The sequence below is a fragment of the Prunus mume genome, linkage group LG8 (assembly GCF_029339155.1).
Source record: "Prunus mume cultivar Tortuosa linkage group LG8, ASM2933915v1, whole genome shotgun sequence".
Classification (NCBI taxonomy): domain Eukaryota; kingdom Viridiplantae; phylum Streptophyta; class Magnoliopsida; order Rosales; family Rosaceae; genus Prunus; species Prunus mume.
The window spans coordinates 16,800,458-16,812,207 of NC_142705.1; the positions used below are offsets into that span (position 1 = coordinate 16,800,458).

Here is an 11,750-nt window from a genome sequence, read left to right on the forward strand (position 1 = left end):
GTCGTCTCGGGACCATTTAATATTAGGGTTTCGTAGGAAATGGACGGGCCAGATTAGAAGTCCACGACCACTTCCACCACACTATAAATTTCTGTTTTCTTCACAAACCCTAGTTCTGCGTGGTGAAAGCCCTAGCCCCACTGCCGAAGCCTGAGCATTGTAGCTCATTGCTATACAATGGGTACCTCTCTCTCTCTCTCTCTCTCTCTCTCTCTCGTTTTCAGTGACACTTTATCCGAATCTGTTTTATATGCATTTGATTTTTTTGGAATGTTGTGCGCCTAGCGTTTATTTGGTTTGTAAATCCCAGTAATGGCTAATGAAAGCAGAAAAATAAAAGTTGAATTTCGATATAAATGGACACTTTATTGTAACTGGGTTGGTATTTGTCTGATGCTTCGGTGACTAAGGCTGTTGGTTTTTCATGGTTGTGAATGATAAAAATTCTGGAACAAAAAATCTTTTATTCTCTTTTGCTTTTGTCCTACACTTTTTAGGCAACATTTCAAGGCTGGTAGTATTTGATTTGGTGTAGTATATGACTAAAGTTATGTTTGTTTGATTTCCACGAAATTAATTACATTATTTTATAGTTGAGACGCACGGAAAAGATATTGTTTGAGACTGTGATGATGAGATGCAGTTAGTTTTAAATATCACAGACATTTCCTTCAACGATGATCTATTATATAACTTTGGTTTTGTTCTGTTTTGGTGATACTAGGATTTTACAAGTATCCAACGGAGTTATGGAGGAAGAAGCAATCTGATGTGATGAGGTTTGTCCAGAGGGTGCGCTGTTGGGAATATCGCCAGCATCCTTCAATTGTCCGAGTCACAAGACCCACACGCCCTGACAAGGCTCGTCTTTTGGGTTACAAGGCCAAGCAGGTAATGATATATAATTTCATGGATCGCATCCTATACGCAACTCATTGTTGAAATTATGTTTATCTAACTTCATGACCTAGGTTAATAGGTGTCCAGGCTTTTGACTTGTATTGTATATGCCTATCTGCTGCATATCTAGAGGGGTCTATAATTTTCATGCATCGCTTAATGATACATAATTAGATATTATTGTTTCAGTGAGCCTGCATATTTCCTTTTGTGTGAAGCAGCGTTTTGATGCTTTCTAAGAGTTGCTGTACTAAACCAAACAATTTTCATTTACCTAGGGAGATCTCTCGATGACTCTTGCTTTTATCCTGATCCGATAAAGTGAATTATTTCAGTCTGGATATGATATTTTGTTTATTTTACAGGTTATTTTTTCATGCACCTTTTGTTCCCCGGCCATGTTTAAGTTAAGTAGGTTACGATCTTCTAGCTGATTGTTCTAGTAAAATGTGTTTCAGGGTTACGTTGTTTATCGTGTCCGTGTAAAGCGTGGCGGTCGCAAGAGGCCTGTTTCCAAGGGTATTGTATATGGGAAGCCCACAAACCAAGGTGTGACACAGCTGAAGTTTCAACGCAGCTTAAGGTCTGTTGCCGAGGAGCGCGCTGGCCGCAAATTGGCAGGCCTTAGGGTTCTGAATTCATACTGGATCAATGAGGTGGTGACTCAGTTCTTACTTCTATATCTTCTTGTACTTGGGTTGCAGTACCTGTTTTGCTTTTTCTTTCTTTTTTGGGCCGGTTCGGTGGTAGTTTTATTTCATGGTGATGCACTTGCTTATTCTTCTTTGCTAATCTATCTATATGGGTGCAGGATTCGACCTACAAGTACTTTGAGGTAATCCTGGTTGATGTTGCTCATAATGCTATCCGAAATGACCCAAGAATCAACTGGCTCTGCAATCCTGTTCACAAGCACAGGGAGCTTCGTGGACTGACTTCGGCCGGAAAGAAGTGCAGGGGATTGCGTGGAAAGGGACACCTATACCACAAGGCACGACCATCTCGCAGAGCAACTTGGAAGAGAAACACCACCCTCTCCCTTCGTCGGTACCGTTGAGTTCAGTCATGTTACGTTACGCATTACGCTGGCTTAAGATGTCATGAGTTTGGTAGCGGATAGGTTCTTGATAGTCTCTTGTCTTGGTGTTATGTGTGGGTTTTTTGAGGAAGTTGTTTCTGGGTACTTTGAGGATGACAATGTTTGTCATGAATTTGGTAATTGAAATCTTGAATAGTTTACCTTCTAAGATGATAGTCCCTGATGCTGGTGCCTAATATAATAGTTTTTTTTATTTATTTCTTCAGACCCAAATAAAATATACGTAACGTATTATGTTGTAATTTTTTTTGACCTAATCTGTGGCCATGATCAGGTGCGTCCAGGCCCTTCTCATGACCTTGACCTAATCTGAGCAAGACAACTATTAGCATTCTGAAATTCTGATAATAAAGAAGTTTTAGAAGAAAAAAAACAAAAGATTTTAATATTCGGCTGATCATAAAATAATAGACTGGGACAAGCAAGGTTAGATACCTTTCGGATGCGAAGGAGATATAAAGAAACATTAAACGAGTCCGTCCGATCACATGAACAAGAAGTTTGAGGAGGCTTCACAAAAACCTAAAGCAGCAGTTAGCGACGGAAGGAGTCGAGGTGCTCAGCCTCAAGAAGCAGCTTAATTTCTTGTTCACAGGATCTGGAACTCCAGTTTGATTCTCTCTTATGTGAGGACCCAGTTACGAAACGTTCTCAGGGTTTCCACAAAATACGGTTAACGATCTAGAAACAAATGTGTTGAAGAACCCATTCAGTTAGAATTACATTGCAATACAAGTCCTTCTCTTTTTACAATATTTTTGTTCACATTAATAGGATACAGAATTCATGTCAAACCCCTAATGTGATCTCTTTTATCTTATATGATTCAATTGGGCATGATTAGAAACTTCCTTTCTCAATCAAACCTCCACTACTACATTTTACAGTTTGCGCGACGAAAACAATTCTGTCGCGTAAAGATGAATGTAGTCGCAAAACGTAAGCGTGACGGAAAAGTCGTCGCGCAGCATCCGTCGTGCGAAGTTCGTGAAGAAAGACATTACGCGACAAAAAACTTTCATTCGTCGATTAGCCTTCGTCGCACAAAATGTGCAGGGACGGCAGTATGTTGCGTCGCGCAAATATTTGTGCTACGAAAATATATTCGTTACGCAAAATTTGCGCGACGGGACATTTTTGTCGTGCAATTTTCGTCGCAAAAAGTTAGAGCGACGAAAAAGTTTTGTTACGCAAATCTTTGAGCGACGGAAAATGTTCGTCGCACAAAGATATGCGCGACAGAAATACTTAACGTCGCGCAAAAATAAAAAATATTTTAATTTTTATTTTTAATTTGCGCGACCAAAAGGTTTTCGTCGCGCAAAAATAAATATTTTATTATTTAAATTTAATTTTCCGTTTCTTTTATTTTGTTAATTAAAATATAAAATTTGGTTTATCTTTTTTTTTTCAATAAAAGAAAATTGCATTAAACAAACGTAATGAAGAGAAAAGAAATGTTATAAAATAATATAAATGTAATTACAAGAAAAATTGTTAAAATGTAATAACAAATAAAAAACTAATCGAATAAAGTTCCAAAATCAACGTGGTCGTCTGTGAGATGCGGCTCGGACGTCTGGGCATTGTCGGCAGGGTATGTATGGTAGCCAGGTTGGGGTGGGAGGTCGAGGAGGAACCAAACTGCAGGATTGGAATGCCTGACCAAGCAAGGGACTCTAGAATCATAGACATCTGACCCTTAAGCTCGGCCACCGTCGCTGTCAAAGCAATCACCTCATTTGATCGGGACGATGAATGGGGTATAGGTTCCCGCCACTGGGCATTCCCATCCCTCGACAATATGTCCCGGGCCTCCTCCCGAGAGTCTAATCCAACGTCTCCGTCAAGATTTGAAACCCCGCATCCTGTGGAGGATGCATGACTCGAGCGGAGTATCGGGAGGAAATTGGGAGGCAGACTCCTAAAGAACCAACTGGCTCCTCTCCACCATCGTCGTCTGTTTAATTAAAATTACAGAATTAAAACATAAAATATTAAAATTAATTAAAACATTCATATATTAACCATGACACTTGAATGCGTATATAATAATTAAAATTAAAGAATACTTACATAAATGGACTAGGCCAACTCATTCCCAGGTCGAACATAAACGTTGCCAAAGACGTCAATCTCCGAGAATTTGGACCCCCCTGAATTGAACAAGACAAGAAAAATGTTAGTACGAAAAATAGAAATTAATATTAATTACATATTCAAAATTGGATATAAAACTAATTTATTATTACCCGTCGTCGTGCGTCCATCCTATATGAGAAGGGCTTGGAACCTGAATGGTGGAGAAGAGTCTTCTTCTTCCTATTGCCCTTATTTACTGTGGCCTTATTCTGTTACCCAAAAAATAAACGCATCAGTTGAAATTGAAATGAAATAGAAAAAATTAAATAAACATTAGTAAGAAACATGTCATAAGTTTGAACAACTAATATAAAAATAAAAATACCACGCCCAACTATCCTCCCGGCCCTCAAGCTCCTTCGGGCAACCCTCTTCAAGAGCGATTTGCGGATCATCAAATGCCTGAAAATGGTGGTGCAAGTCGCTCTTCCACTGCTTGTACCTCTCACCAAAAAGTCTATTAACGTACGCCAATGACTCATCATCGAGGTCCTCTAACTTGTAGTTCCTCTGCAATAAATTCATTATAGACCAGGCATATAAATAAATAAAATTTGAAGGACAAACAAATAAAATGTAGGATACATATCGACAAATGTTCGCGCACCTCCATCTTGACCTCGTCAGGTATGACCTTCCAAGACTTCCATTGCATAGGGCAATGGGTCCGAACGACATGACCAATGTCGTGGGCCAAAGAGCTATGCAATTCCGCCGTCGAGGCTGCCCGATGCCGCTCGTCGTATTCAATGTTGATACGACTGTTGGTCACCCGAGTGACCTTCGCCGTCTTCAATTGCCGACACGGCCCCCGAGTGTTCTTCTTCGCTGCAAAGAAATATGAAATGAATGTTAAATAAATAAGATATGCAACTAGAAAATATTGGTCCAAAAGAACTGGAGGTGAAGGAAATCTTTACCGGGTTGTGACCCTGACCCAGCAGGCGTCGTCGATATGGTGTCGAGGTGCTTTGGGTGGGCGATGGCGACGCTGGCGCTAACAGTTGCGCCACGACGACGCCGATGACGTCGACGCATTGGACACCCTTGGACCAAGCGGCAAGTGGTCCATCTCTGCTGAGCTGTGGCGGTGATGGTGCGACGGGAGGCGAACTCTGTGCAGCCGACACTGCCTTACGACTTCTAATTAGGTTTGACATCTGCACAACGGAACAAGCAAGAACTAATTGAAGAACACAAAATATCCTAACCAACCTTCAGGACTAAGCATATATATATTACATGCTCTTGCAATAAGAAACCGCAATTGACAAACAAAATTAAAACCTAAACAAGAAATGAAACTAATAGGAAAACAAATTATCCTAATACATGCTCCTGCATCAGAAAATGCGTAAAACCGTAATAAGAGAGAAAACTGAAAAAGTTTGCTAAATTGTACAACTAATAGCAGCAACCAATACATGCAGTTTAACAAAACTATAACCAGCATAATACTATTCTACCATTTATGCACCAAAATGTAACCAGCAATGATAACCTTGAAGCAGCAGAAACATAACCAATTAATAATCATTCAAGAACTGAACAGCATAACACCGAAAAAGAACCTAAAAACAATCCATCTAATCAGCAACACAGAATGCATAATCGACACCAAGCAGACAAATGAATCACCTACAGAGAACCTAAAAACAACCACTTAAACAGCAAAAGTCCCAATTTCCAGCAAAGCCCCAATCCCCCAATTAATCAACATTCACAATCACATCCACCAAAACCTAAACAATACATGCGAACCAACAACAGACCTAAAAACAACCCAATTATTATAAAAGCCTTAATTAATTTCCATCAAATAACAGAACCTAAACAATACAGCGTAATTAAAAACGAATTCCTAAATAATTTCATGAAACCCAAATTTTAATTTGGACAAAAAAAAAACCCTAATTTTGTTCATTCAAAATTCAGATCCAGAGCAATTAGAGGAAGAGGAGATATACCTGATATTGAGACGCGAGAGTCAGCCTGAGAATCGAGCAATTTGACGAAAAGGATCGAATGAGAGAGGGTTTGAGAGGGCTTGAATGAGAGAGCTCAGAGGGTGTGAGAGGGTTCGAAGGTTGAAGGAGGGAACGAGAGGGTTGAAGTGAGAGGTGCGAGGTCGAGGGTTCAAGCAGAGGGTGAGAGGCGAGAGGGTTGATCGAGAGGGTGAGAGGGTTCAACGGGATTTAAACTGATAGGGTTGAAGGTTCAAATCGAGTTTAGGGTTCGAGGTTCAAGTCCGAGAGGGTTCGAGCTAGGGTTCGAATCTGGAGACGATAACAAAGATAAAAAACCGAGATTTTTTCACGAAGGTCCGCCTATATTTTGGACATCTTGCGCGACGAAAAACTAAACTACGTCGCGCAATGATATGTTGCGCGACAACAAAAATAATGGCGTCGTACAAGGTAATATTTTTATCATCAAATTAACGACACCTGCGCGACGACATGACATTTCGTCGCAAGATTCTCAGAACCTAAACCCTAAATCCTAAACCCTAAGCCGCCAAAAATTTCGACATCTTGCGCGACAAATGGTATTAATTGCGTAGCGCAAATACGCTACGCGCGACAATAATTTGTTTCGTCGCTCAAGATTATCAGAAATAAATCCGTAAACCCTAAACCCTAACGGGAAATGTGGACAACTTGCGCGACGTAGAAATTAATTCCGTCACGCAAATCTCTCGGAAAACCAAAATATTTTAGTTTAATTCAATTTTTGTAATTTGTATTTTGTTTTTAGTATTATTTATTTTGTGAAGAATTAGTTTTAAATTTTTTTAATTTATTTATGAAATGACTGAATAAATAGTATTTAATTCTTTTATGGTCTTGAAAAACTATTTTAAATTTTCAAAAGTATTTTTAAAATAGTTTCTATTATTTAAAAAACCTGGAAACTTGTTTGAAATAGGCAAAAATGGTGTAAAACTGTTTTAGTATTCCAACAATTTATTTTAGCCTCTAGAACCCAAAATTGAAGTCTCAAATTAAAAACTCTAACTTATAAACTTGTTCCAACACCGCTCTCAAGTCTCAAACCCTAACTTTAAGCCTACTCTAGGGCACTTGTGACGAGATTACGCTTGAAATTCTTATTTTAACACTACGTTGAGCAACTTGATTACTTTTTTAGACTTTGACTATGCAAAATTTACTAAACCTAAATAGTTAATTTATGCATGTTATAATATGTGTATTTATTTATATCGCAATGTAATATTTTTACACGTAAATTAACCCAATGACACACTTCTAGGGTCTTCATAATATAATGTCAACATATTTGTTCTTTAAATGAAAAAGATTTATATACTTGGTTTGCGCGACGAAGAAGGTTACATCCGTGGTGCATATACATTTTGCGCAACGAAGAAGGTTACATCCGTGTCACATGGCATTCATTTCATCGCGCAATAGTACATTTCCACGTCATAAGTAGCTATGCTTCATTTTGCGCGACGAAAAGGGTAATTCGTCGCGCAAGTTATATTTGCTCCTTTCTTGCGCAAGTTATATTTTGTAATATTTTGTTAATTATGGGGGGGAACATTGGTATTGCTTTTCTTTTTTCAAGCCTACTCCGATGTTAGTTACAAAAAATAAAAAAATAACTTATATCTCTCTAAAAATATAAACTCATAATCTGATTCAACAAAATAGAAATTAAATGGGTAGTCATCATTCATTGGAAGGGAATTTGTAGCGAAATTAAATTTTGAATTTTGATAAACATTTTTGCTTGTTTTTATAATTCTGAGGGTTACATATATATTTACACTACCATAATTAAAATACACAAAATTTAATTTACTATTTACATGGGTAGTCACTAATAAATTGCATTATTCATCATCTGAGCTAGAATAACCTTCGTTATCGTCGCTATCATCACTTTCGGTTTCCCAATCCTCCTCTTTATCACTTTCGTAGTTCGGGCCCACTGGAACATCATATCGCGGAAGATCACCGAGGTTAATTGTAATTGACTGAATCGGTATTTCGATTGAAGACACTCTTTGAACCTGAAATGGTTCTTGTATAACATTTGTATCTCGAAGTGTTTCTGCATCATTTTCCATGGAAGACTCCAAACGTTGGTCAGTGACGTCGTTGTCAGTTGGGTCTAGTTCTGGTATAGCATACACGTTCCTCTGATCCATATGTTGAACAACTTTCCAACCGCTCCCGGCTTTAGGGTCATCTAGATACACAATCTGTTTTAAATGTTTGCCAAAATGAAAGGGTCGTCATCATACCAAGTTTTGTTAATGTTCACTGATACTAAAACATGGTCGATTTTAACACTTCCCTGCCTATTTGGGTTTGTATCAAACCATCGACACTTAAACATGATCACTTGGTATCGGTCTTTGTAAAGCAATTGCACGACTGTTGTCAGTTTGCCATAGAAATCAATGTTCGTACTTTCGCCTCCACCTAGGACATGGACACCGTTGTTTTGCGTACACAACTTGTCATCTCGTGCAGCCCCTTAAAACTTGATGCCGTTAACATGGTAACCCGAGAACAATTCAGCCCGAATCGGGCCGAACGCCAAGTTATATAACTCTTCACTGTAAGTGGGGGAATTCGATGATTTCAACTTATTGACCTAATATTATACAAAAATATTCACATGTTAATTTGAGAACATTAAATAATACAATATATATCTCAATTACAAAACACTTTTAACTTACAGTTTCCAAAAACCATTGTGGAAACAATTCACGGTGTTTCGTGGCATACAAATGTGATGGATGTTCTCACTTCATCATCTCTTCATGCTCATCTAAGTATGCCATTATCTCATCACAATTGTTCAGTACGAACCAATGTGCTACCTGCATGTCATTTATGGAAAACGACTCTCCTCGTACAGGATCTCCAAATGGTCATGCTCTTTGGGCAAAAACAGAAAGTTTCTCATTTCTCACACCTCCGTCATTATTGCATTGAGGACGATTGAAAGTTGTGTCCACATCTTGTAAATACATTCCACATAAAGTAAGCGACTCATATTGAACCCAAGCCTCTATAATTGACCCTTTGGGCTTCGCCCTGTTGCATACAATTTTTTTCAGCTCTCCAAGCAGCCTGCGAAAATAAAACGATATGATACAAATTATGAGGATAATATACCTTTCAAGTGGATAATGATGCATAAACAAATGATGAGGATTATATACCTTTCTATTGGATACATCCAACGATAGTTGACAGGACCAGCAAGCAATGCCTTTTCTGGCAAATGAACCATCACGTGGATCATACTTGTGAAGAAAGCTGGAGGGAATATCATCTCAAACTTGCATAGGACTTGGACAATGCCATGGCGCAATTGATGCATGTCCGTCTTTCGCAATGTTTTTACCGTAAGTTGGGAAAAAAATCTGGACAACAACATGATCGGCTTCACTACATCTTCCGGCAATAGGTGTCGAATACCCACAGGAAGTAACCGTTGCATAAACACATGGCAATCATGGCTCTTAAGTCCAGTAAATTTACCCCCGTCAACATTCACGCAACGCGCGATATTAGAAGCATACCCATCGGGAAACTTTACCAACGATACAAACTTTAGAAATTCTTTTTTGTCATTCGGTTTCATGGAAAAAAATGTCAGATCCCTTCTAGCTTTATCACCGTCCCTGTTCATCCATAAACCTCTTTGTATGCCCATTCTTTCCAAATCAAGACGAGCTTTGATCGTGTCCTTTGTCTTGCCCTCGATGTCTAGAATCGTACCTATCAAAGTGTCAAACACATTTTTCTCAACATGCATAACGTCGAGATTGTGCCTCAATTTTAGTTTCGACCAATATGGGAGCTCAAAAATATAGACTTGTGCGTCCAGTTCATATGTGTAGAAGGTCTGGTCCGACTAACTGTTTTGCCGAACGGAGCAAAATTCCAAGATGTCATCACCAGACCATTCTCTAGGTCTAAGGCGAGGCTCTGTGTTCCCGTCGAACTCTTTATCCTTTTCCCGCCATTCGTGGTCCCATGGCAACCATCTCCGATGACCAAGATAACAAACTTTTTCAGCATGCCAACTAGAAGTTACATCTTCCTTGCATATAGGGCATGCCATATAACCCTTTGTGCTCCACCCAGAAACCATTGCATATGCGGGAAAATCATTAACAGTCCACATCACTGCTGCCCGCAAAGTGAACATCTTCCCAGTGGATTTATCGTGCGTGCGCCCACTGTTTGCCCATAAATCCTTGAGCTCATCAACCAACGGCCTTAAGTAAACATCGATTGACCTGCCAGGATCCTCAGTTATCAAAACAGTCAACATCATGTACTCTTTTTTCATGCATTTCCAAGGCGGCAAATTATATGGAAATACGAAAATCGGCCAAGTGTTGTGGTGTTGGTTTAGAACCCCGTACGGATTGAATCCGTCAGTGGCAAGTCCCAATCTAACATTTCGAGGATCAGCAGCAAAGTCAGGAAACGTTCGATCTAACTCTTTCCATGCTTCCCCATCTGCAGGATGCCGCATCACATCGTCGTCTACTCGTTTTTCCTTATGCCATCTCATGTCTGTGGCGGTATGCGTCGACATATACAATCGCTGAAGCCTAGGTTTCAGAGGCGATAACGCATGACTTTTTGTGGGATCTTAGTCGTTCTATTCTGAGATGTCATTTTGAACCTCGACTGATTGCATATAGGGCATGTATCCAATGTTTCATACTCTTTGTAGAATAACATGCAATTATTTTTGCAAGCGTGAATTTTTTCATAACCCAATCCAAGACCATTCAACACCTTCTGCGCGTGTTTATGGTCTTTCGGCAAACAATTGTCCGTCGGAAGCATTCTCTTGAAAACCCCAAAAAAGTAATCGAAACACAAGTTCGACATACAATATTTTATTCTTCCGTGCATTAGCTCCACAATGGCCGTGAGAACGGAAAAGCTCTTGCACCCCGGGTATAACTCTTGGTTGTCATTTTTTAACAGTTTTTCATATTGTTCGAACTTTGCACTGTCCATTGGTGTAGGCACGTCATCTTCCCCTTCTTGATTGATGTTCGTCGATGCAAATAGGAAAACATCGTTTATAATATCCATCACTTGTTCATTAGGATCCACAATAGGTTCAACATTGTCCACTCTTATGGCATTTGAAGACGAAGCATTGTCTAATTGTTCCCTGTGAAGGTTCCAAATGCTATATGTCTCAATCATTCCATTCCTTACTAAATGAAATCCAACATTTTCAATTGTCTCCCACAATGTGTTGTTACACCTCCTACAAGGACAACGGATTCTAGTTGCACCAGGTTGTGTCTACGTGAAAACTCAATGAAATCCTTGATTCCATCCAAGTATTCGTCTGCGCATCTATTCGGGTTCTGTATCCACAGCCTGCTCATAATTCCTCGAACCACAATCACGACACAACAATCACAAAAACTTCATACGAAGTTATAATGTCACCTTATGCCTCCGGTAAGGGTCCTATCCCATTCGGGAATGCATAGTCCTGTCACGTAACCTACGGCTACATGAGATTAGATTTCGAAGTGGAAGGATTTCGGCAGCATCTCGATACAGTTCTTGAGGTGGGC

At 39.4% G+C, this 11,750-nt stretch overlaps 1 protein-coding gene and 2 pseudogenes across 1 annotated transcript; 1 reads left to right on the forward strand and 2 right to left on the reverse strand.

Moving 5' to 3' along the window:
* The first annotated feature begins 162 nt into the window (after nt 1-162).
* LOC103342960 (large ribosomal subunit protein eL15z-like) lies at nt 163-2,149 on the forward strand. Its single transcript, XM_008246624.3, has 4 exons — nt 163-181; nt 725-891; nt 1,359-1,556; nt 1,712-2,149. Exons 1-4 carry the CDS (start codon nt 178-180, stop codon nt 1,955-1,957), a joined length of 615 nt encoding a protein of 204 aa, XP_008244846.1. The 5' UTR covers nt 163-177; the 3' UTR covers nt 1,958-2,149.
* A 1,372-nt stretch (nt 2,150-3,521) lies between these two features.
* On the reverse strand, nt 3,522-5,179 carry LOC148914875 (uncharacterized; annotated as a pseudogene).
* Nucleotides 5,180-8,000: 2,821 nt separating this feature from the next.
* LOC148914876 (uncharacterized) lies at nt 8,001-11,172 on the reverse strand (annotated as a pseudogene).
* Nucleotides 11,173-11,750: the final 578 nt, after the last annotated feature.